A 26,760-nucleotide genomic window follows, 5' to 3' on the forward strand; every position below is an offset into this window, starting at 1 on the left:
TGCACCTGTATTTCCAGGTTCCCACTTGGACCTCTCCACCTGGATATTCTGTCACGGTCCTCAGATCAGCATGTTTGTGGCAGAAACCTCCATCTCTCCCTCTCTCCCATAAACCATTTCTTCTGATTTTTCTGCTCCTTCTGATTGAGGCCGTTGTACCCCTAGGTACTCAGGCTCCAACTGTAGTGTCTCCCTGAACTCATTTGGGCCCATTTCAACTTTAGGAACATCTACCAAGCAGCCTATTCTGTGCCAGTCTGCAGGCTGAGTCAGCAGAAGTTACTCAAAAGACTAGTGGAAGGTGGAATAATAAACCTAAACTGGCATGAGATCACAGTCTGCCTGAAGTAGGGGATGGTCAGCTCTTCCTTGAGGACTTGGGTATATCTCCACAGAGGAGAGAGACCATTACTGAGTTTGAAGAAAAAGAGAAATTTGCTCCAAATAGAGCACCTCTAGAAAAGAAAGAAGCTAGACCGCAAAGTGGGAGGGTCAGGGTGGGAAGGCCAGATGGTAGGTTAGAGTTTGGCAGTGGGACAGCAGGCAGGGCAGGCCTCATCTGAGACTTTGTTCTACAGATATGGGGAAGCTGCTGAAGGAGAGTAGTATGATCCGATCCTTCTGGCTATGATGAGAACAGTGGAGATACCAGTTAGGTGACTATGTATTCTAAGTACTGGTAACTTCTGGAGTTGTGCAGTGTGGCTGAAATCCAAGTGAGAGATAATGAATTTTGCATTTAGAAAGAAAACTCTGTGGAGTATGGATTTGAAAAGGTATGGGCATTTTGGCTGTTAGAAGTCTCCTGTAACAGTCCTGGGGATCTCAAGATGAGACGCAGTACAAGGCCAGTGGCTGGGAAAAGAGAGGATGTGATCCATGCAAAGATATTTCGAAGGTGGAAGCAGCAGTATTTAGATACAAGGATAAAGGAAACAGAGTTGAGAATGATTCCAGGTTTCTGATGGGCTGCAGGGTGAAAGGTGGTACTAATAATTGAAACAGAATAGTAGATTTGAAAGGACTTCTCTTGTGCATGTTTATGCCTGTGAGATTTAGGTGAAGGTAACTATAGACAATTCCTGTAAGAATCTGGAGTTCAGGAGAGAGGACAGAGTTGAAAATACAATTTTTAGTTATAAACATATCGGTGATCTTTAAAATGGTGAGAATGAGGGAGATTGCTAGGGCAGTAGTTTACAAATTTGAGTTTTGGTATACAAAAGTAAACCTGGAGAACTTGTTTTAAAATTCTATTTCCTGGTCCCTACTTACAGAGTTTCTGATTCAGTAGGTCTGGATTTAAGATCAAGAACTTGCAGTTTTAATATTACCTAATTGATTACAATCTAGGTCAATAACCACACTTGAAGAAGTCCTGACCTCAGGAAACGGAGAAGGCAGTGGCACCCCACTCCAGTACTCTTGGCTGGAAAGTCCCATGGACAGAGGAGCCTGGTAGGCTGCAGTCCATGGGGTGGCTGAGAGTTGGACACAACTCAGTGACTTCACTTTCACTTTTCACTTTCATGCATTGGAGAAGGAAATGGCAACCCACTCCAGTGTTCTTGCCTGGAGAATCCCAGGGACGGCAGAGCCTGGGATCGCACAGAGTCAGACACGACTGAAGCGACTTAGCAGCAGCAGCAGCAGAAGGAGCCTCAGGAAAGTATATACCTTAGGGGAAAAGGACCAGACCCCTAGAAAGGACCAACTACTAGAGGTCACTAAATGGCACCAGTAAAGGAAAATGAGAAGGAAGAAGCAGATAAGAGAAAAAGTACAAGAAAAAGGATGTCACAGAAGCCAAGAGAATAAAGAGATTCACGAAGGAAGTACCGTGTCTCATGAGCACGTGTAAGTCGTGGCCTACAGTGTCTTACACACATGTGCATGCATGTCAGTTCAGGTTTGAAGGATAACTTTTGCCATCGAAGCCTAGAGATTTTGATGGAATATAGGCCCTAGAAGCTAGGCCAAGGGTCAACAAACTTTTCCAGCAAAGGGCCGTATATAATAAATATTTTACATTTTATAGGTAATTATGGTTTTTGTCATAACTACTAAACTCTGGCATCATAGCACAATACATAAACCATTTTAAATATAAAATAACCATTCTTAACTCAGAAACACACAGCCAACCATAGTTTGCCAGCTCTTGAGCTAGATTCCAGGGGCTGGGATTTTAAAGGTCACACAGGAACAGGAGACAAGACTGAACTGAAATCTCTTGAGTAAAGCAGGGAATGTGGAAGGTCTACCCTCTCAGTGAGAGGACGACAAAAAAAATTCTATTCATTGTTTCTACCTACTTTTTACACATAAAGAAGTCTGAAAGTCTCCTGTGAGACGTGGAAGCCCAAGGCCTGCACCATGCGGCTCACCCCTGCCCATTCCCTAACCAAACAGTGTAAACACTGGAGCCGAAACAGCGAAACCTGTGGTGCATCCTCCAGAAGCTAATGTAATGGCTCTGTAGAAACTCCTCTACAACCCAGGGGGAAAGTGAAAGTGAAAGTCGCTCAGTCGTGTCCAACTCTTTGCGACATCATGGACTATACAGTCCATGGAATTCTCCAGGCCAGAATACTGGAGTGGGTAGCCTTTCTCTTCTCCAGGGGATCTTCCCACTCCAGGGATCGAACCCAGGTCTGCATTGCAGGTGGATTCTTTACCAGCTGAGCCACAAGGGAAGCCCTACTGCAGAAAAAACAGTCCTCCCTGGAGATGTGTTTATGATTTGAAGGAAAAAAAGTTATAAAATCATGTGAAGGTCTTTGATTTGAAGAAAGAGCAATAGGAGGATTAGCACCTTGAGGACTTAATCTGAAAGATACTGTAGAATGAGTATTTTAAATGATTAAATAGTTTTAGGGAAGAATAGAAACCAAGAAGAAAGAAGAGGACACTATGAATCAAGAGTCATCTGATCTTGACAGGTAAGAGATTCTTGGTGGCTTTGTAAGAATCAGTTTTGGCAAATGATTAGCCAGGAGACAGGCTGAGGAATGAATTAGAGAAGAGGAAATGAAAATGATGAGTTTGACCACAAGAGGACAGAAATAGGACAGTAATTGGAAGAAAACCTGGTGGGGGGGGTAGTGTATGTGTAAAAAGGGATTCCTCACCCCCTTTATCTATTCACTCTGCAGCATTCATACATTCATTCTGACCTTTGATCCTCAGGGCTCTTGCCTTGTACTGGGTTTCTTTACTTTTCACTTAGATCAATTCAGTTCAGTTCAGTTGCTCAGTCGTGTTCCAGCTGTTTGCAACCCCAAGCCTGGCAGCACACCAGGCCTCCCTGTCCATCACCAACTCCCGGAGTTCACCCAAACCCATGTCCGTTGAGTCGATGATGCCATCCAACTGTCTCATCCTCTGTCGTCCCCTTCTCTTCCTGCCTACAATCTTTCCCAGCATCAAGGTCTTTTCCAGTAAGTCAGTTCTTTGCATCAGGTGGCCAAAATATTGGAGCTTTAGCTTCAGCATCACTCCTTCCAATGAACATTCAGGACGGATTTCCTTTAGGATTGACTAGTTTGATCTCCTTGCAGTCCAAGGGACTCGCAAGAGTCTTCTCCAACACCACAGTTCAAAAGCATCAATTCTTCTGCACTCAGCTTTCTTTATAGTCCAACTCTCACATCTGTACATGACTACTGGAACAACTATAGCTTTGACTAGATGGACTTTTGTTGGCAAAGTAACGTCTCTGCTTTTTAATATGCTGTCCTTGTGTTGGTCACAGCTTTTCTTCCAAGGAGCAAGCGTCTTTTAATTTCATGGCTGCCAAGTCACCATCTGCTGTGATTTTGGAGCCCAAGAAAATAAAGCCTGTCAGTGTTTCCATTGTTTCCCCATCTGTTTGCCATGAAGTGATGGGACTGAATACCATGATCTTTGTTTTTTGAATGTTGAGTTTTAAGCCAGCTTTTTCACTCTCCTCTTTCACGTTCATCAAGAGGCTCGCTCTTTAGTTCCTCTTCGCTTTCTGGCATAACGGTGGTATCATGTGCATGTCTGAGCTTATTGATATTTCTCCCAGTAATCTTGATTTCAGCCTGTGCTTCATCCAGCCTGGCATTTCACATGATATACTCTGCATGTAAGTTAAATAAGCAGGGTGGCATACAGCCTTGACACGCTCTTTCCCCAGTTTGGAACCAGCTTGTTGTTCTACATCTGGTTCTAACTTGCTTCTTGACCTGCATACAGATTTCTCAGAAAGCAGGTCACTTAGATCAGAGGTCAGCTAACGATGGCCTGCAGGCCAGATTAACCCACTGCTTGTTCTGTAATTATAGTTTTATTGTTAAGTTTTATTACAGAATCTCTCCCATTTGTTTACGTATCTATGGCTGCTCTCCTGCTTCAGTGGCAAAATTGAGCAGTTACAACAGAGACCATATAATCCACAAAGCCTAAAATATTTACATCTGATACTTAACCTAAACTGTTGCGATAGTTTTTACCACAGCTGCCTGTCCGTAATCTAAGGTAGTAGCATTCACATTCCTTTCTGATCCGGCTGCCAACCTAGCAATGCTTGGCTCACTGTGCATATTCTTAAATCAGATGGAACTGCTTTCTTCTCAGCCCTGTATTCATGGTTGTTGGTTTCTTTTTTCTTTCCCTCTGTTCTTTTCAATGAGGGTAGTAAGAACTAACATCTGTTGAATTTAACTTTGTGCCAGGCACTGTGCTAGACAAAATGAAACGGGTCGTCTCATTTAACTCTCACAACAGTCCTAGGAGATTGGGATTGTCATGGTAACAAGTAGTAAGTAACAACAAAACCTATCTTAGCTAGTTGGTGAGAGAAGTTTCTAAGGAAATGAGTACCTGACACACAGTTGGCACATTTGAATGACAGAGCTTGCTGTTTTAATTATGTTTTTTTAATTAAAGGGAAGCTTGCAAACTAGTACCGTTTACCTACCCCTTCTACTCCTAATTCTGTTCTTACAGATAACCATTCTCCAATTTTAATTTTTTCTCCTGATATTTTACTTACATTTCTAAATAATTTAAGTATACAGCTATTTCTTGACTGTATTTTTAATGCCATTTTTTTACTTTTCAAGGAAAACTGCTTAGCTCTTCTCTTACTACTACCGTCCCTGCCCAGCTGCTCACCCAGGAAGCACATTTCCCCTTGCTCGCTCCTTGCCGTGTGGTCATAGTTTTCACTTTCCCCTTGCTCGCGCCTTGCAGTGTGGTCCTAGCGTTCCTTTCCCCTTGCTCTCCTTGCAGTGTGGTCATAGTGCTCTCGGCGGCTCAGTCAGTTCTCTGTCCTCGCTGTCAGTGTTAGTCACTGCTAAGTACAGTGTGACATTTCCTTTGTTTTGCAACTCTTTGTGTCCTACCCCAGATACTACCATTGTTTTTAATTAGCTGTTTCTTTTTTCTAGCAGGTAGGATAAATGTATTCTGAGTAACTGTAATTAACAGGAGAGCTCTATAGGGCAGACACCAACGTTCCTGGCAGAATCTGGGAAAGAGCCTGGCAGCCAGGCTTGGGGAGGCCAGCTGCAGACGAGTGCAGCCGCCACTCTGGGCTCTCGTGGCCTTCCTCTGCCTTTTTCTTCCCCTTGTTTTTCTTTGCTCTTTTCCATGTACCTGTCACTAATTCCTGCCTAAGCAAAATATATCCTTTACGCATTTTGTTGTCGCTTTCTTTTTTTCCTGAGAGTCATCTTCCTTTGTTTCATGAATGGACTGGTTACTCTCTAGGCCCATTGCATAGCTGTCATCCCAAGTCTTCCCTTCACACCTCTCCCACGACTCTCCTGTTTGATGAATCCTCCTGAGAAAAGGGCAGGAGGAAATCTCACATACGTGGAAATGTCCGTATTTCATCCCTTGTACTCTGCTGATGGGGGGCTTGAATATTGAGTTCTAGGTCGGGAATCGTTTTCCCTTGGAGTATTGAAGCTCACTCTGCTGTCTCTTCTGGCTTCCAGGGTTGCTCCTGAGAGTCTTGTGCCATGCTGACCGTCTGAGCTTTGACCCTGGTCTCTCTTTCTTCTGTGCACCTCGAGGCTCTTCTAGTGCCCCTAAGCTTTCTAGATGTTCAGAATCACATACCTCGGTTTTGGTCTCTTCATTCATTGTGCTGGACTCAGTGCTTCCATCTCGCAATTCTAGTCCTGGAAGCACGAATATGTCTTTGATTTCTTCCACGTATTTTTTGTTCTCCTTTCCTAGATGTGCTTATAGTATTTGTGTGCATGTGTGTAATTTTCTTATCCTACCCATATTTTTATATTTTTTGAAATTTTTTGTTCTACCTTCTGTAAGATATCTTCAATCTTATCTTGTAACCAATATTTTTTTAAATTTTCTATTATGAGATTTATTATTTGTAAGATCTCCTGTTCTTTTCTCATTAATGTCTGCTAAGCCAATTTCCACATAGAGGCTCCAAGCAATTAGAGTCAATACAGGTAGGCTGTGATAAGATGCCAAGATGTTTGGTACTGACACTTGAGTGCTGTCGGATAAGCGGGACTAGAAAAATCGTCGTCTACCAGAAATAACTGGGACAGCTCCATGGAGAAGGCAGGATGGGATCCGGACCTGGAATTTAAGTACATTTGAGTAGGTGAGGAATGGCAGTGTTGAATGGGGGAAGAAGTATTGCCTTTGAAACCAGGCCCAGCTGTCCCTGTGAAACTGAGCCTCAATTTCCTCATGTTTAATGAGACTAATAATATCTACTGTCTTGAGTTGCTAAAAGGAGATAAGTTGTATATGTTAAGTATTTTGCACATAGTTGTAATTTAATAAATATCCTTCATAAATACTCATATTCTTCATTGAGGCCAGAAAAAAAAATCTTCTCTAGCCATACTTCCTTAGCATGGTGCTTCCTACATAGTGAGATCTTACTATGGAGGAATAATGAGTATGTGAGGGAGGGAATAAATAAGTGAGGAAAGGAGAGCATTGCAGACAAGGGAAGAACGGAAACAGTGGCCAAGAAGTTGGAAATAAGCATGTTGCCTGGGAAACGACTGTTGGGATCTTGGCCTGACTTAGAAAGGCTTATGGATTGACACGTCTTCATGGGAACATCTGGAAAAGCTGATCAAATAAATTTTTGGAGGGGGTAGGAGGAGAGGGCAGTGACAGAGGTAGAATGGGGCCAGTATGAGGCATCCGAATTAATGACCAGATTGGGGTTAGAGCACTTCTGGGTCGGTCAGAGAAGCCGAGCTAATTCCAGTTTTCAACAACGTGTGGGCAAGGGATTTAAGCTCCCTAGTCTTGTTGGGGAAATGATTCCTGCTCTGTCTACCCTGAAAGATGATACTGATAAAATGAGCCAAGAGGTAATAAGTATGCTTTGTAATCTGATGACAAAGTATCATTGACTCAGGAAACAGGTGGAAAAATAGAAATCTTTGTTTATCCACGTGGCTATAAACACAACATGGCTTTATGTCTTTGGAAGCAGTAAACTAGTAAGCCATAAAATGGGGTATGTTTCACCAAGAAAGTATTTCTTCCCTTGCTCTTTTCCTTAAATTGGCTATATGTAATTCACTTTTAAATGTTCTCAATGTCTCTACCTATGCTGTCTGATCCAGTAGCCACTCACCACAGGAGGCTATTCAAATTTAATTAAATAAAATGCAGTTCCTCTGCTACACTAGCCAGGTGTCAAGGGTTCAGTGGTCCCATGGGGTGTAGCTACCTTTCCTTATCACAGAAAGTTGTGTTGGAGAGTGCTGGGCTAGACTATGTAGAATTGCAGTATGTAGGTATACATATATTTTTATATACACTTTAGTATTATGTATTTTTATCCTCTTATGACCTTAATTTATAAAGCAGATAGGTAAAACTTGTATATTTAAAGACAGTAAGCTGTTTTTCACTTGCCTGGGCCTCAGTTGATTGTTCAGTGTCCAACATTAGTGCTGAGAGCAGGTTCCCCAACCTGATGGAAGTTAATGGATTTTCTTAATTAGGGAGGTAATAGGATATAGGAGATCGAATGATTCAAAGAGCTTCTAACCTAATTGGAAATGTGCTTGATTGTGTTTTGCCAGATGTCATTTCAAGCTTGTTTTTTTCTTTTAAGATGCTAAAGAAAACCCTTATGGTGAGGATGATAATAAGAGCCCGTTCCCCCTGCAGCCCAAAAACAAGCGCAGTTATGCCCAGAATGTGACGGTGTGGATCAAACCCAGTGGCCTGCAGGTAACATTACCATCCACGTTGCTCTCCACTGGGGACAGGGGGAGGGATTCCTGCGGGCAGGCGGACATTTGATTTGATTTTCTTTTCCTCTGATACTTCGTAATTCATTTACTTCTAGCATTTGTCATTATTTCCAAAAAGGATTTGAGGTGGCCTACAGTAAAACACGTACGTAGCAGAATCATTTTTTACAAAATTTGGAGCAGTATAAAACCTAGAGGAAGAAGAGAGACGGTGTTCCAGGAAGCCAAGGCAGAATGATAATTGTGTTTGAGCAATTTGGCTCTTGAGCTTCCTGCTACCAAGGTCAGAAAAAAAACATGTTGGTTATATGGTTCTCCTTGTCTGATAAAAGGAAGCATGTCAGTTCTAGAGAGACACATTTTTTTCCAGCATTAAATTTTAACGTAAAAGTTTTGACATGGTGAGTCATTGAATAATATTATAGGTGTTATCTTTAGTACCAGTTTTGAGGAAGACATAAAAACCTTCATGTGATTATTTCTCCCATCGGCACAATGTAAGTCAAAGCATTACCATGCAATACCACAGAAACGCTTTATGGAAGGCTCCTATGAAATTATCCTATTATCAAGGTGTGCTGCCTTTAGGCAAGGGACTCAGTGACTTTCTCCTCCCATTGGCAAAGTCATTCATACGTATTTTTAAAAATAGGTTTTTGAACTTTTTTTCTCACATGAGTGCCTTTTCTTTTTTCCTTTGTTCCTCCCATGAGTCCAGTCCAAGCCAAATGAGAAGAGGCAGTCAGGCCCTGACCACAGCAGTAACCTCTGTCGACGCATAGTCTCTGCCAGCCCCCTTTTCAGGGAGACGAGACAGACACATCCTGCCCTGGCTAAGGGGCCTCTTCCCTTTGTTGGAAATTAAAGTTCTCCCTCTCTCTTGCCATCGCTGACCCCAGCACTTCCCTGTCTGAAGGAGAGCTAAATTTTTCTAAAACTGCTTTTTAAATTCTGTTTTGGTCTGGATGTGTTGTTTTATTATGGTGAGGTGCACATAACAAAAGTTACCATTTCAGACGTTTTAAGGTATTCAATTCAGTGACATTAATATAATCACAGTGTTACATGACCATCACCACTGTCTAGTTCAAAAACATGTTCCATCACCCCGAAAGGAAGTCCTTTACCCGCTAAACAAGTCACTCTTGCCCCAGCTCTAGGCAGCCACGTATCTGCTTTCTGTCGTCTGTAAGGCTTTGCCTGTTCCTGATGTTCCATGTAAACCGCATCACACGTGTGCCTTTTTGTGCTTGACTTCTCTTAGCGTAATGTCAACAGTCATTCATGTTGCAGCATGTGTCAGTCCTTCATTCCTGTTGATGGCTGAGTAATAGTCCATTGAATAAATGATGGTCTAGTGTATAAAGTCCATATTTGCCTGTCCATTCATTCAGTTGATGAACTTTTGGATTATTTCTGCCTTTTGGCTATTGCGAATAATGCTGCTGTGATCATTTGCCAAGTTTTTTTCTTTTGTTGCTGGGTTGTTTTAAGAGTTTTATAAGTAAGTTTTATGGTAAGAATTTTATAGGTTTAGCTCTTAACATTTAAGCCTCTGTTCCATTTTGAGTCAATTTTGTGGGTATGGTATGAAGTGAGGGTCCAACTTCATTCTTTTGCAGGTGGCTATCCAGTTATCCAGGCACCATTTGTTAAACAGACTTCTCCCCCCGACTGAATGGTCTTGGCATCCCTGTCTAAAAGCAGCTGCCCATAGATGTATGGGTTTACTGGGGGTGTTTTTGTGAGACAGGCTCATTTTTGTCACCATGAGCTTTAGTATCATCAAGCCTTTTGAAGGAGAGAGATGATTTACTAATGCTGAACAATAACATTAACTCAGAAGGGAGGCTCGTCTTTACACTATAACTCTTCTCATTTTCAATTTTTTTCCATTTAAAGGTATCCTTTTGTATTCTTTCCCTTTTTACCACAGAATTCTAACATTGAATTCTTTTTACCCTCTATAGACAGATGTACAGAAGATTTTAAGAAATGCAAGGAAACTACCTGAAAAAACACAGACATTCTATAAGGTGAGACTGTAGGAATTATAGTAGTCGAAGGTGGGCTCTGTGCTGCCTGCCGGAAATAAACTGTTTCACAGTAGTGTGAACACTGAACATGGACAGGAATTAGAAACATTTGTTTGTGCCTCCAGTTTTTCCTCAGTAAAGTCAGTAGAAGCAATAGGTCTGTACCTGCCCTTAATCCAGGACCCTGCGCTGGGTCTCCTGGCAGGTCCTCTCTGTGTTGGTGCTGCTGTGAATGGCTGAGGGAAGGAGCTGAAAGGACCTGTGAGCCATAGCCCTTAACGCTCCTCACTGTTCCCAAGTGGGTATCCAGTCTAACTCCAAGCAACCAGTGGACGTGTTTTCCAGGGATGGTGTCTGCTCAGAACATTCGTACTTTGCCAGAGGAGCTGCTTCTGGTAATGACTTCTAAAATGGCCCACTTAGGAGACTTCCCTGGCGGGCCAGTGGTTCAGACTCCATGCTTGCCGTGCCGCGGGCACAGGTTCAATCTGTGGTCAGAGAAATAGGATTTCACCTGCCGTGCAGTGCAGCCAAAAGATAAAGTGAGCCATTTAAAAATATATATACATTCATAAATTGCAAAAGAATGGCCCTCCAGGATCATACCTCACTAATGCAGAACCATTGGTGGAGTCAAGCCACAAGAGATGGGGTGGAGTTGGGGGGTCGGGGGCGGCATTTCAGTTCACTCTCGCTTCTCCTGTCCTGCTGATATTTGGCTGAAATTAAATTAAGTGGCAGTATGAGGTATGCAGTATTGTCAACTGTGTCCTAACTTGCTAATCTTAAAATATCGTACCCACAGTCATCCCCAGGCTAGCATCTCTTCCAGAGAACATAGGCGCTTTGGGTGTTATCTCATTACCTTTATGTCTTCAAACCTAATTATGTAGCGAGCTGGTGAAATCAGGCAAGAGTTCAACCAGAGAGTGGTTCAGCCCGCCATTCCTCCCCCTAACCGAAGTCCTTAATCCATATTGGCCCTAGATGACCACTCTGTGGCTGCACCCCTGCCTGCCTGCAGAGCTGTCTATTCAAGGTCTATACTTTGGCTGCCTTCTGAACTTTTCATTTGTAAACAGATGATAGGAGAAAGGTGATCAGAAAGTCTGTTTCTTTCTTCTGGTTTTTTATAACCTACATAACAGAGCGGGAAAAGGCCTCTACCAGATGGCTGTGTCAGCCCCTCCCATGGGCACAGCAGAGGTGAGCCTCGTTTTGTAAATGAGGCCACTGACACCCAGAGAGGCCCCACAACTTGCCCAGGTCACACTGCTAAGTGATAGATGGGGCATTTCATGTTTCTCTGCTTCCATCCACTGTGACTTCTCTTTCTGAGGCAGTCTTTGGGGTCTGACTTCCTGACTCCTCCAGACATACTCATTGTCATTCAGTCTAAGGCTCCAGCCAGAGAGGCACCAAAGGGTTCAGAACCCTCTGAGGTTTGGGCAAGCCTTTTCCATACCTGAGTAACAGAGATGAAGTATCCTCTGAGTTATGAGTTGTTGTTTAGTCGCCAAGTCGTGTCCAACTCTTTGTGACCCCATGGACTATAGCCCGACAGGCTCCTCTGTCCATGGGATTATTCTCCAGGCAAGAATACTGAGCAGGTTGCCATTTCCTTCTCCAGGGGATCTTCCTGACCCAGGGATCTAACCCACATCTCCTGCATTGGTAGGCAGATTGTTTACCACTGTGCCCCCAGGGAAGCCGAGTTACGAGTACTGTCCATGAAATGATGTATGCAAAGCACCTCACCATGTTTGGCCTAAGTGGTCATGAACTGTGGTGAGGATAACCTCAGTTTCAGAAACCTGTCGTCCTTTGCCTTCTGACCACCTGTAGAGAAACTACTTCCCAGGCATGTCATCACACCCTCTTATTATTGGCATCTCTGTACAAGTATTTGTTCTGATATAAAAACACTCATTTAAGTTTGGGGGTCAAGGGGAATATATGTCACACTGAGCACTTAGAAAGTATGTGATGAGGAGAATACATTTTAGGAACATTGGTGTTTTGTTTCAGGAGCTGAACCGTTTACGAAAGGCTGCCTTGGCCTTTGGTTTCCTGGACCTGCTCAAAGGGGTGGCGGACATGCTAGAAAGGGAGTGCACACTGCTGCCCGACACGGCTCACCCCGACGCTGCGTTCCAGCTGACCCACGCTGCCCAGCAGCTCAAGCTGGCCAGTACTGGCACCTCTGAGTACGCTGGGTATGACCACAACATCACACCTCTGCAGACAGACTTCTCTGGGAGCAGTGCAGAGAGAATATGACGCTGACTTTGGAAGCGTTCTTTTTTTCAAGTGAGAATGATTTCGTGTAAAAACTTTTTCAGTCTGTTCACCTCTGCAGTGGCTACCTGAAGACCTTCCCGAGACTGCCTGAGACGCACCCCTCACAGGTTTGACTCTGCTACTCCAAGAATGTTCTGCAGGTGGGCAGCTGCTTTCTGGAGCTCGGAGTCTTTTAAATCCCAAAGACAACTGTTGCTCCCACAATGGGAACATCTCCTGAAACGCTTGAAGGACTAAGTGTAGAGCCCTCTCCACCATCCTCAGGAAACCCAACAGCTTGGGTTCTGTTCCTGAAACACCTCTCCACTCCTTTCCTCTCCCAACCATAGGGACATTTTCAAGTACCTGTGGTTGGGAGAGGAGACTTGCTAAACACAAACCCAACATTCCTAAGTTTCAGAAGTTCCTTAAAACTTGGGCAGAAAAGTCAGTGGCAACCCTTAGGGTGCTTTGGGTGTAACTTGAGATATAAACTTAAACAACCAAACTTATACAAACAAGCAACCATAAATGTATGATCCTCATTTATTCAGAATTTTTTAATGAAAATAAAATATTTGGTTTTCTATAAAATGGTTTCATTGGGAAACCAGTAGGTTTTTGCCTTGGGTTTCTCCTATAACCTAAATATAATTTCAGCTTCCTAAGTGGCATAGATTCTTGAAGGTTCCTTGGGTTCCATATTGACTTCCTTATTTCTGACACTGGTTAGGCCTCACTGCCTAAAGCCAGGTTCTGACATCACCGTAGTCAGTTATAGTTCCAGTTCATCAGCTAGATTCACGGCCTTGGGCAAGTCATCAGGCTTCCCTGGGATTTACTTACATCATCAGTGCTTTTCAGATTGCTCTGTAAACATCCTAAGGAATTACTCCCATAGGCTTCAGCCCAAGCAACCATATTGTTTGTTGTTTTAAAACTTTTCATTTTGTATTGAGGTATAGCCAATTAAAAATGTTGTGATAGTGTTAGGTGAACACCACAAGGACTCAGCCATACATATTCATGTATTCATTCTCTACCAAGCTCCCCTGCCATCCAGGCCAAGCAACCATGTTTTATTTATTAATAACATGCTGTACTGCTATAGAGGCATACCTCGGAGATTTCAGAGGTTTACCTCCAGGCCACCACAATAAAGCAGGTATTGAAATAAGGCGAATCACACAGATTTCTTGGTTTCCCAGGATATGAAAATGTTATAGTTTATACTACAGTCTGTTAAGTGTGCAGTAGCATTATGTCTAAGATAAAATGTACACACCTTGAGTAAAAACTAGTTTATTGGTTAAAAAAAGAAAAGCCAACCATCCGCTGACAACACAGGGATCTTCATTTTCTGAAAAATGCAAGTATCTGTGACGTGTAATGAATCAAGGTATGCCTATATAATATTTTGTCTAAACAAAAGAATTTATCACTAATAATTTAGAAACCATTAGACTAAATGATCTTTAAACACAAGTTACTAGGATTTTGACTGTAAATGTTTTAATAGAAATACACAATCTTTAGCTTTTTCAGACAGCAGTAAGGTTTGTAACAATCAATAATACAAGATTCTTTACAGCATAATCTACTGTAAAGCTCATCTGCCCAATTACGAAAGTCAGTTGAGAAGACACCAGAAATTAATACAAACAAATGTTGACAGAAGTTGCACACATGCAAAATATCCTTCAGTGCAGTGAACTTGACATCTGGTTCGTCTAGGCCTATACGAACCAGATGTCTTTAGGTCAAACCAAGTTTCCATCTTGGGCTCAGAGAAACAGCATAATCCAAGTCCCCCTTCCCCCGGAACAGTGGGAATGGCAGAACAGAAAGAGCTATCATGCCTTAAATTCTTACAGACAAACATTACTTATTTTACTTGGTTTACTTGGAATGTACTAGGGAAAACTGATGGTTTTGATGATGGTCATATAAGATTTTCCTCCTCTGTTGGTGGACTTCCTGTAAGGAATCTTCATTAAGGCTCAGATGGTGGTTCTTCAGCCAGAGTGCTCACTGTTTTCACTGGCCTACTGCAAACAGGTGAAACAACAGCAAAATAAAAACCTGGTGTTTTTGAGGCATGTTCAAAAACAGACAGTCTCACCACCTGACTCTGACAGGTACACAAGTACATGAACTCAGTACAGGGGAAGGAAGGCTGAGTGTCTGTTTGTGCACAGCCTAAGACAGTTCTTAGGTACTTTTAGTGTGGTCTACTCTGAAGTTTCCAGCGTGCCACAGGCTGCATCGCCAGACTGACCTTTTTGATCCCTGTAGTGCCATCTGGGTTTGGAACTCTTACAGTCTCACTGTTTCCTAACTAAGGTTTTCATCTTTCCTTCATGTTGAAAACAGCTATGATTTAGCTACGAATGAAGTAAGTGATCATGGTGTTCCAAGGTTCTGACTGGTTTCTCTCAAATCACCCTGTGGCTCTCCAGCGCCCATGCAGGTTAAGATGTTGCTAGAGAGACCAAAAGTTTCACAGGTAATATGTGTCCTCCAGCCCTACCTGGACTCAGAAATGTTTTTATCAGTAACTGAGTCAAACTTAATTCCCCCCCCCCCAAAAAATCAATGCCAACCCACTTAACAAGCAGCGCCTTGGGTACAGAATATATGAGGTCTTTTTCTGAGTCACTTCTGGAGCCTCCTATACAGCTACGTAGTCTTGTGGGGTTTTTTTCCCCACAAGCAATAGCTGCAAAGAACACACCTCAGCTATGCACCTGGCCAGTAGCTGGTAGCCTCGGGGCACTGAAGAAGTATCTGGGGCCTGTGAAACAGACTGACTGGAGATGGGGTGGGTGGGGGCATGGCTGAGCCTTTTGCTGTCACTAACAGAATAGGCAAGAATGAACCTGTCATCGGGTGTCAGGAATCCATGTCATGCAAGGACTACACTAAGGTAATGCAGTAATCAGGAATGTTACTGGGGAAAAAAAGATAGCGCCACTGAGAATTTAATCATTTAACTTTAAAATAACTTTTACATCAGTACAAGAAGGTGAAACTGTAAGAACTATAGATTAGGCTCAAACTGGCAAGAAGTCATCTAAATCTCTTCCGTTTAGTGGATCTTTTTCTTTTTTTGTCCAAAGCGCCGCCTGCGCTGTTTATAAAGATGACGGAAATTTACATATAACCCTGGAAAAGAAAAAAGGCCAATTAGAATCTTTGTCTCTGTTTATAAGCGGAAGTTCTTGGGGTAGAACAGTCCCTAGCTGTCTGTTTTTCATATCCCACAGCCCCGTGCTTCCTGCATTTCCTCAAGAAGCACAGCCTAGAACACACAATAACAATGCACTAGAGACAGTTCAGTTTTCCCCCAGTGGGTTTTACAATGTCATTTTCTCCCATGCTTTACTATGGAAAATTTCAAATATACAGATTAAATCATTGTACAGTGAACACCACCTAAATTTAAACTTTGTTTATTACACTTACTTAATCACATACCCATTCCCATCTCATTTTTTATGTATTTCAATGTAAGACATCAATACTCTTCACCCCTAAAAAATTCATTAATTAGAATTCAATATTCTTTTTTTCCTTTCTTTTAAGGTAGGATTTACATAAACTGAAATATACAAATCTGAAACAGAGAACCTAATTTTTAATTCAAGGCTAGGCAATAATATGTATTAAGCAATAGCCTAAAAGGTGTGAGACACTTTTCTAGGAAGCAAAATTTAGTGAACTAGAAAACAAAGGATTTCAGAGCCAGAAAAAAATTTCAATCCCACGTGATCACTGAGGCGTTCTGTAGTGAAGCCTCACCTCCATTTTTTTCATTGTACAATAGAGTTAAAAACACTTATTTTATAGACTTACTGTGAGAGAATGAATCTTTGATCTATACACAAATATAATTGCTTGTTATACTGCTCCTAAATTATGCAGATTTAGGGTATCATTCTCAAGAATAAGAACAACTACACACTCATTGTAGGTAAGCTAAATATGAGTATAGAAACTTGTAAGTTAGAAGATGCAACACAAGGAAAAGCCACTAGGGTTAGTGAACATTAACATTCATCTTTTTTAGTAAAATATTTTAAGGGTCTTTCCAGTATTTATTCCTACTCTCAGTAGGTCCATTGCATGCAGCTTAATTACAGCAGTACTAGTTTTATGCGGGAATAGAAGTGAAGAGCTCTTTTAATGAGGGCATTTTCCAAAGTGATGCTTACTCTCTTCAAGCACCAAAGACTGTAACATTTTTGGTTTGAAATCTTTCTGAAATGGGTAATATCCTTTCTGAAATGGAAAAGAAGACATGGAACAAAAGGTAACCTTTGTTATGAGGGCACTCATAACGTGTCTTATTTAACTGCGCTTCTGCCACGCGCTGATTCCGAGGGGCTCCAAAAGGATGTAGTTCTCTTCTCCCCCATTTCTAAATGGCCAAGATCAGGAGTCCCCTCGTGGTCCAGTGGTTAGGACTCTGAGCTTTTGTTGCCAAGGGCCCAGGTTCAGTCTCTGGTTGGGGAACTAAGATCCCACAAAATGCATGGCACAACCAAATAAATAAGTAATCAACATCACTGGGCTTTCCAACTTCTTGGGTTCACTTTTCGTGGTCTCTCTCTCGGTCTGGGGAAGCCAGTCTCCAAGCTGGTCCCCAGTAATCCCTACTTCCTGGTATCCCATACCCTTGTGTATTCCCCTCCCACACTGTACAAGGTTGATCTGTGTAACAAAGAGAACACAGCAAAAGTAACAGTAAGTCTTAGTTTAGGTTATAAAAAGGGCGGATGTGATAGAAGTGCTAATTATCACGACAATGGCAATCTTATTACAACTGATATACCTTAAAGTTACACAATGTTTTATGTCAAATATATTTCAATAATACATAAATTTTTTAAAGGAAAAAAAAAGGGAGTTTGACTCTGGCTTTCTTCCAGATCACTTGCTTTGGAGAGAAGCCATGTTATGAGCGTCCACATGGAGAAGTACTATGGCAGGACACTGAAGCCTTCCTGCCCAGAGCTACACAAGCGAGCTTGCAGTACATCCTCCAGCCCCGGTCAAGTCTGCAGAAACTATAGCCCCAACTGAGCTGACAGCTTGACTGAAACCTCATGAGGGTCCCCGAGCCAGGCCCATCCAGCTTGCCTGCTTCCTGACCCAGAATACATGCGCGATAATAACTGTGTGCTGTCTTAAGCTGCAACATTTTGGGGTAATTTGTTGCACAGAAGAAGATAGCTAGTACACTATCTGTCACATCCTTCTGTTGCCAGGAGACCAAACAGCCATACTTAAGGCCACCTCATGAGTTTGTGAAATACAACAGGGAGAAATACATAGAAATCATATTAAAATGTGTCAGAACATTATCCAGAGTAAACAGTCCTCCTAGTTAGGAAGGCTTTTAAATCTCTCAACTTTGCAGTAATTTAGGTTTACTTCTCTATCTCTTCTTTTAGTTCTTAGGAGGTCCCTAGTTTTTATGAGTTAAGAATTTATGATTTTATATAAAAGTTGATAAGCAAGCAAGGTTTTACATGAGGAATAGGGGGCTTTCCTATCGTCAGGCAGAAGGCTTTCTGATGTCTTGCAGCTGCTTGAATGGAGGCCTTTCTTGCCTTCTTCCTTGCTGCCAGCTGTGTTACCACCTCTGTAACAATTCCTCTGGATAAGGAATCTGCTACTGAAATCAGCAAAAGTTAAATGAGCTTTTTATTCAGTTTTAAAAGCGTTTCTTACATTATTTTAAACATGAAATATGGGAAAGTCTGAATGACCAAGAGCATTTCAAGAAAAGAACTCAGCCAATCAAGATGTGCGAAGAAATATTTCCGCATGGCATATTCTCCAGTGGGTCTGTTCTGCAATGTAATTCGTTCTTAAACTTATTTCCACTCTTTTGAAAGCAAGAATACTAACAGGGATTTCTAAAACTTTGAATCATCTAACTACCTTCTAAGAAGCAACAGAAAGAGAGTCTATTATGGAGCCAATACTTACCTAAAAATAGTAATATAAGGTAAATCTGAAGAAAAAAGGAAAATCGAACTTTGATTTTCACTGGATATGGCAATGTGAAGCTGAATCTTCCTGTTTCATTAAATATTGGAATGGACTGAATCACTGAGACAGCTGAAAGCAGAAACAAGAACTTTTTAGAAGCAAATGAAATACAATTACATTTACCGATAGAACCTTCTAACTCTTCAAAGTTTCGGTTCTAGGTTTGTTGAAAATGCTTCCTCCTCCCTTTGTACAACAGGCTCACGCCTCTTCTTTTTTCCCCACTAGCTTTCCTAGGAAATAAGCCTTCAAGCTGACAGCAAAGGTAAATGAGGAACAGTCATTTGATAGCACTGAGCTTTCTATTCTATAAAATGGAGAGAAAAGTACCTATCTGACTCACTCATTAGGTGTTTGTCATAATAAAATGAAGTCATCAATATGAACTTGCTTTGGAAGATTAAAACTACCATATAGATAGGAAGCAGGCAACGCATGACCACCCAGCTCCCAAACCTTAACAAAACGAACTACTTCCTTGGAACAGTCTCGACAGCAGGAGTATTGTGGAAGGAAACCACTAGAAAGAAATTCTTGAAAAGTTCAACACCCGTGTATCAGACTAAAGCTGGCAGAGGGAGGAAAAGAGGTCTGGCTACTCAGTGGAGGTAAGATATAACACCTAGAGTTCTTTAAAGTACCTTCTGCCAAACATCCCATAGGATACAGGGGAATCCACACAGTGTAACGAAGCCATGTGAGCACCTTCCAATCCATGTCAATGCAGGAGAGCATGTAGAAGGGGTACCTATTGGAAATAAGGCATTCACATGTTAAAAACCACTGAATGCAACTCTAGAACATCATTCAAGAAGAGTAATTTCACAATCACTCACACATGGCTTTTTAGCAGAATTAACGAACTCCCATTAATGAACTCCCATTGTGCTCTTCCTCCAATCTTCAAAGGATGTGAAAATGAAAGTGAAGTTGCTCAGTCGTGTCCAACTCTTTGCGACCCCATGGACGGTAGCCTACCAGGCTCCACCGTCCATGGGATTTTCCAGGCAAGAATACTGGAATGGGCTGCCATTTCCTTCTCCAAAATGATATGAATTCTCGATAATGGCAAAGTAAGTTTAGGTCTCAAAGGAACCCTCTATGAAAAAGGTCCGTACATGGAACAGATGCTCAGAAGCATTTTGGCTTTATTCCTGGTTCTGATCTATGTTTCAAGTAGGTAAGGACAGATACTTTGACACTTTATCTCTGCCTAAATGAACATTTCCCAAAATTAAAGTATACAAAAAGACCTCTAATCTATAATCAGGCATACTCTACTTAAAAAGAGCTAACATAAATTTGTTTCTCCCAAACAGTAAAAGTTACTGTTAAGAACCTATAATCTCTTTCACTTTTGTGTTAAGTAGACTAGAGGGTATACAGGATGCCATGGGATGCAGACTACAGTTAAGACATAATCTAGGGCTGCTAATGTCTTTTCTCCCTCTTAACTGTCAACTTTACCAAAATATCACCAAACCCAGAACTGAGGAGTCAGTTTGCAAAACCAATGGTCACTTGGCTGGAAAGGGAAGAAGTATGGAATATGTATGGTCTGGTACAGAACACATCTACTTTAATCAGATCTTTTTTTTAAGAAAAGGATAACTTCTGGATTTCCCTGGTGGTCCAGTGATAAAGAATTCACCTGCCAATGGGGGGGACACAGGTCCAATCCCTGGTCTGGGAAGAGTCTACATGCCTCGGGGCAACTAAATCCTATGCGCCACATCGACTGAGCCTGTGGTTTAGAGGCAACACAACCAGAAAGTAGCCCCCACTCGCCAAAAATAGAGAGAGCTCGCACACAGCAATGAAGACCCAGCACAGCCAAAAACAAAATTATTTTTTTAAAAGATAATTTCTTCTACTGACAATCAAAAATAGAAGAATCAGATAAGAGGTCAATTCAAACGTCAGTAATCTTATAGCCAAAGATTTATTCTATCATCCCTTCTCGAAGGCTGGTCTTCAGTACTTCATCCAGCCTGGGATGTTTCTTCAGTTACATGTTTCTTCAGCCCTTTCAAGAATTTTTCCATGTGAATGAGTCCTCTCTTTCCAACAAGACAGCAAGATCCTAAAGGGTAAGATAGGCCTTTGTTTTCTCTGGATCTCTCCCTCTGCTCCCCAGTGTCCAGGCTGGTATTATGATCCACTGAGCGCTTTAAAAAAAACACTGCCTCAGACTTGTTGGCAGTCCGACCCCGTGCTTCCATTGCAGGGGACATGGGTCCGATCCCTGGTCAGGGAACCAAGATCCCACATGGCATAAGGCCAAAACAAAATTTAAAAAAAATAATAGGCTTGTCCGAAGGTAGTGCGTTATCTCGATTGATTGTTCACAGTTACAGATCGAACTCCTCATCCTACTCTTTCCCCCTCCTCACTACTGCACTTGACTAGTCTTTTATGGAAGCAGCCTAGATGTCCATCGGCAGATGAATGGATAAGGAACTGTGGTGCATATGCACAGTGGACTATTACTCAGCTATAAAAAAGGAACACATTTGAGTCAGTTCTAATGAGATGGATAAACCTGGAGCCTATTATACAGAGTGAAGTAAGTCAAAAAGAGAAAAATATTGTATATTAACGTATATATAAGGAATTTAGAACGCCAGTACTGACGATCCTACATGCAGGGTAGCAAAGGACACACGGATGTAAAGAACAGACTTTTAGTCTCAGGGGGAGAAGGTGAGGGTGGGGTGATTTGAGAGAATAGCACTGAGACATGTATATTACCATATGTAAAACAGATGACCAGTGCAAATTCAATGTATGAAGGAGGATATCCAAAGTCAGTGTTCTGGGACAACCCAGAGGGATAGGGTAGGGAGGGAAGAAGGCGCGGGGTTCAGGATCGGGGGGATACATGTATACCTGTGGCCAATTCATGCTGAAGTATGGCAAAAACCATCACAATATTGTAAAGTAATTATCCTCCAATTATAATAAATTAATTAAAAAATAAAATTTTTAACTAAAAAAGTATCTTTAATGTTTTAATTTAAAAAAAAACAGTCTCAACTTTGCAGAGCACATAGATGCAGGTAGAACTGCACACATGAAACTTTAATCTCAAATAAAATGAGACTCTGGATAAGACAGTCTTATCCATAGTCGAAGGAGCACTCAAACACCATCCTGGCATTTGTACCCACCTGAAAATTTCAACTGTGCTCCATATATAAAACACAAAGAAAACCACAGCTTTGCTTTGCATTTCTTCCACGGTACCAAAGACGATAAACAAAATGAAGTTTCGTCCAAGAAGCTGTTAAAAAGACCCAGAAGAAAAAAAAAGTTTAAAATACATTCGTAAAAGACAGCACATAAATGTGTTATCTGAAACATAACCCCATTAAATTCAAGGTACACAGAAAAAGACAGAACAGCTTAGAACAAGTTTAAGTACCAAGTCAGTACCAGTGTTACAGATTGTGTGTGTGTGTGTGTGTGTGTGTGTGTGTGTGTGTGTGTGTTCAGATAAAACACTGCTATTTCTCTGCAACAGATAGAAATGTGAAAGTACCCAAACCAGTACCAGTATTTCTGGACAGATTTGTGTGTGTGTGTGTATTCAGAGAAAACAATGCTATTTCTCTGCAAACAGGTATTTTTACTCGTTGAAACTTCTCAACAAAGTGTGAATACCTACTAAATAAACATCAAAACCCTGCATTCCCCACCCTTGAGCTCAACTGCTCAATACCTGGGAAAGAGAAGGTATCACTGGTGTCTTAGTGACTCCAATTGCTGCATTGATAGATTCCACGGCTGCCAGCATCTGGCAAAAATACATCATGTCAGCCACAGTGTGGAATGTGTCATAGAAGGACTCTATGGGACAAACACATGTTAAAGGTAAATCAATTGGCAAATGCCAACACACAAGTATTTTGCAGTCTAGATAAGCCTTTACATGAAATGAACTTTAGGAAAAGTATAACAAACATCCAGTCAGATTAAAGTTCACTACTCAACTAAGCTGGAGGGGAGCAGGCCTCCATGGGCCTAATTAGTAAATTTTATTGGTTACCAGTAAGTTAACACATAAACCTTGTATGCCCCTCTCAATTTTAAAAGGCAAGAAAAAAAGCATACCTAGATTTCACTCACTTATTATATGCTGAAAAATCTATGTATCAGGCACAATGGTAATTCTCTTCCAGTCCATTATCTCATTTAATTTAAAGCTAAAACTGTATTACATATATTGAATGAAAAACCTAGCTTTTTAAAATATCAAAACTATACAATGATAAATACATGCAGAGGTACAAAAGTACTGAATAAAATTAACTTTCAAAAACCTTAATTGTATTTATATACTTAATCCTATTCTCATTCTGAGAATATATCCTAACTAAAAAATCTAAAATGAAAAAGAATAAAAGCTTCAGCAAGGAGACTGTTCTCTGAAATATTACATATTTTTAAGAGCACTAAAACAGAAATGATCTAAACCTATAAGTATGGAAAGTTTGAGAAAACTATAGTATATCTATTTCATGGAATATTATATAACAAAATGAGTTGTTGCTTATTTGAGGTCAATAATTGTGGTATCAATCTGGAGTGGTCCATAATTTAATATCCTTCACTTTCCATGCTGATCCTCACTTGACATCCTGAATTCTTACATTCCTCTTAGTGTTTCTCAAGCAGGGCACCACTGACATTTTGAGCAAGACAGTTCTTAGTCCTGCATACTGTGAAGGTTTAGGATTCTTGCCTCCCTGCCTATTAGAGTTTTTAAGAAATGGCAGAGTTAGGCAAGTTACCGGTAAAGATGACACTGCAGGCTCCTCAAAAAGAAGACAGTTTAAATATCAAATGAAAAAAACAGGCCCTGGCAAGACTGAAAACACTCTCTAATCGCAAAAATGATCCACTATACAATCCTGCTACAAAGTCAAATGTGAATCCACAAAATGAGGAAGTTCAAAATTTGATTATTTTCTTTGAAGTAATGCAAAATTACAATTTAAATTTTGCTATTAAAAAATTTATTCATAATTTTAAATGTCCCTTGTGAAGACAAAAATCACAATTTTTTTTCACCATTTACAGTGAAATTCTGGTATCTTTCTTCAAGAGATTCACTTCTTAATTTTTTGGACAAATTATCTTTGACAAATGAGGTTCTCCATTATTTTGAACTAGAAAATTGTGACTTAAGATTTGGAATATGGTAAATAAAAGTAGATCTTGTTGCTCTGTATCTGATTTTATGGGAAATTCATCCTTGTTTCCATTCAGGAATAAAAATCTGATTTCTAAAATGCTTGTTATAAAGAATATTAATAACACTAACATGCTTATAATACTGTTTTAAAAACAAGATGCAAAACTGTATACACAGCATGATGATAACTTTTACCTGCAGGAGAAAAAATAAAGACTAAAAGGAAATGTATGGAAATATTAAGTGATGGACAATGGCTTATTCACCTCCCCTTCTAGGCCCCCCACACCTCCTCCCCAGTTTTCTCCCATTTTCCAAACATTATTAAATTGCTCCATTTCCTTTTTTACATTTTTATTTATTTATTTATGGTTGTGCTGGGTCTTCGTTGCTGTGCATGAGCCTTCTCTAGCTGCAGTGAGCGGGGCTACTCTCCTTGTGCGTGCGCAGGCTTCTCCTCGCAGCGGCTTCTCTTGCTGAGGAGCCCGGGCTCTAGGTGCACAGGCTCAGCAGCTGCGGCGCATGGGCTTAGTTGCCCTGGGGCATGTGGGATCTTCCCAGACGAGGGATTGAACCCACGTCCCCTGCATTAGCAGGCAGATTCTTAACCACTGGACCACCAGGGAAGCTCCAGCCCATTTACTTTTATGATCTGAAAAAAATTTTTTGAAAGTACTAACAAGGTGCTCATGTTAATGGACAAGGATTTAAACAGTGGTAGTATAAAACAGTACACTCTTTCTGGGCAGTATACAATAGAATCCTTAAAAACAATCCACCCTTTAGTCTCATAATTCTTCTTCAACAACTTTTCCTAAGAAAGGTACATGGGTTTATTAGAAAGATATCCAACAAAGTGCCAAGAATCTATCATTCTGATAGATGGAATTATGGCAGAGTTTAAGTAAGTAATTAACACATTTTTATAATTAGGAAAAAACCTTATTTTAGAAAAAGTATTAATAGAGAGATAGACATGAGTTTCCACAAGTTTGCTATTTCCTTAACATGAGTTCAGCTTATACATGTTTATGTAAATAAACCAAGTACATGTGTAGAATTTGCCATTCACCACCACCTTTTATTCAAAAAGAGGTAACTACAAAGGACAGACTATGACCCCTGGTACCAGGCCCAGGTCCTTACTGTACTTCTGAGGACCAATGAGGGAAGAATTACAACAGCAGCTCCATTCCAATAGGTGGTTAGGAAGGGGCTCAGAGCCCAAACAGAAATTACAGCTCCAGGCAGCTAACTTTAAACACATGACCCAGATAATTTAGCAGCTTTGGGAGTGGATCACCTAATGGCTAGCAGGCTCACACAGGAACATTCAGAACCAATACAACTATGACAGGTTAAATAAATTATTTATGAATTGGAAAGTCCCTACTCATGAAACTTGTGTTAAATCCATACTAGTAAGAGCTATAGATCTGAGAACAACTGTCCGAGACTTCCTTTGCTTCTTTAAATAACCATCAGTGGACTTCTGGTTACACATGACTGTAAGGTGTTAGGCATTTGGGAAGTTTTTCACTAGCTTACTACTGTGCTTTGCAGAAATCCAAGGAAAGACTGGAAAAACAACGTGCACTTCATTCTAAAGATTCTGGAGCTAACTACAATTCACCTTCACAAGAAAAAAGAAAAAATTCACCTTTACAAACCTCAGATGGGAAAATTTAGGACTGAAGAATAAAATAGTCTACAGGACTTTTTCTCTTTTTAAACAGTTTCTTATTTTCCATCATGCTCATATTTTTCCTCATATTTACTTTGCAAAATAAAGAAAAATTTTAAATGTTTCCTTCAGGCCATTAGAAAATGGTGCCTTTTCTTCCAATCATTCCACATTTATTGGTTGTTTCCTTTCTCCTTTTGATATTGGTGTGAACAAACTGGAAGAACAAGTTTGTTACTTTTTTAGTCTATCATAAGTATTTTTCCATATTTTACAACCTCTTTAAATACTTTACGTTTGCTTCACAACATTCCACTAAGGGAACAATCTAAAGCAATCCTTCATTCATGGACATTTACATAGCGTCTAATTTGTCACTAATATAAATAATACCATAATGTTTATTTTTTACAACTACTTTTTGCTGCTGCTGCTGCTGCTGCTAAGTCGCTTCTTCTTCTTGGATATGAATAATTAAGGTTCTTGATGTTGCTATTGTTGTTGCTATTCAGTCGTTCAGTCATGTCCGACTCTTTCTGACCGTGTGGACTACACAGCAAGCCAGGCTTCCCTGTCCTTCACCGTCTCCCAGAGCTTGCTCAAACTCATGTCCACTGAGTCGGTGATGCCATCCAACCATCTTATCCTCTGTCATCCCCTTCTCTTCCTGCCTTTAATCTTTCCCAGTATCAGGGTCTTTTCTAGTAAGTCAGCTCTTCCTATCAGGTGGCCAAAGTACTGGAGTGTCAGCTTCAGCATCAGTCCTTCCAGTGAATATTCAGGATTGATTTCCTTAGGATTGACTGATTTGACCTCCTTGCAGTCCAAGGGACTCTCAAGAGTCCTCTCCAACACCACAGTTCAAAAGCATCAATTCTTTGGTGTTTAGACTTCTTTATGATCCAATTCTCACACTGGAAAAAACCATAGCTTTGATTATACGGACCTTTGCCAGCAAAGTAATGCCTCTGCTTTTTAATATGCTGTCTGTGTTGGTCATAGCTTTTCTTCCAAGGAGCAAGCGTCTTTAAATTTCATGGCTGCAGTCACCATCTGCAGTGATTTCGGAGCCCGAGAAAGAAAAGTCTGTCACTGTTTCCGTTGTTTCCCCATCTATTAGACAGAAAGTAATGGGACTGGATGCCATGATCTTAATTTTTTGAATGCTGAGTTTTAAGCCAGCCTTTTCACTCTTCTCTTTCCCTTTCATTAAGAGGCTCTTAGTTCCTCTTTGTTTTCTGGCATAAGGGTGGTGTCATCTGTGCA

The 26,760-nt window shown here is 41.0% G+C and overlaps 2 protein-coding genes across 5 annotated transcripts in view; one reads left to right on the forward strand and one right to left on the reverse strand.

Moving 5' to 3' along the window:
- Positions 1-15,720, forward strand: part of VWA9 (von Willebrand factor A domain containing 9) — a 35,079-nt gene extending 19,359 nt beyond the window's left edge. For 2 of the 4 annotated variants that reach the window (XM_018053644.1, XM_005685112.3), the window contains exons 10-12: positions 8,096-8,214; positions 10,208-10,273; positions 12,302-15,720. In XM_018053644.1, coding sequence (XP_017909133.1) covers positions 8,096-8,214; positions 10,208-10,273; positions 12,302-12,553 — 437 coding nt within the window. In that variant the 3' untranslated portion in view covers positions 12,554-15,720. The remainder of the gene's footprint in view (positions 1-8,095; positions 8,215-10,207; positions 10,274-12,301) is intronic. The other 2 variants (XM_005685113.3, XM_013966748.2) reach the window with 2 other exon arrangements.
- HACD3 (3-hydroxyacyl-CoA dehydratase 3) overlaps positions 14,044-26,760 on the reverse strand; it is a 30,991-nt gene continuing 18,274 nt past the window's right edge. Inside the window, exons 7-11 of the mRNA XM_005685117.3 lie at positions 22,335-22,462; positions 21,784-21,896; positions 19,255-19,361; positions 18,551-18,682; positions 14,044-15,718 (exon numbers count right to left, since the gene is read on the reverse strand). Of these exons, the coding sequence (XP_005685174.1) occupies positions 15,642-15,718; positions 18,551-18,682; positions 19,255-19,361; positions 21,784-21,896; positions 22,335-22,462 (557 nt within the window). The 3' untranslated portion in view covers positions 14,044-15,641. The remainder of the gene's footprint in view (positions 15,719-18,550; positions 18,683-19,254; positions 19,362-21,783; positions 21,897-22,334; positions 22,463-26,760) is intronic.

The sequence above is a fragment of the Capra hircus genome, chromosome 10 (genome assembly GCF_001704415.2).
Source record: "Capra hircus breed San Clemente chromosome 10, ASM170441v1, whole genome shotgun sequence".
Lineage (NCBI taxonomy): Eukaryota > Metazoa > Chordata > Mammalia > Artiodactyla > Bovidae > Capra > Capra hircus.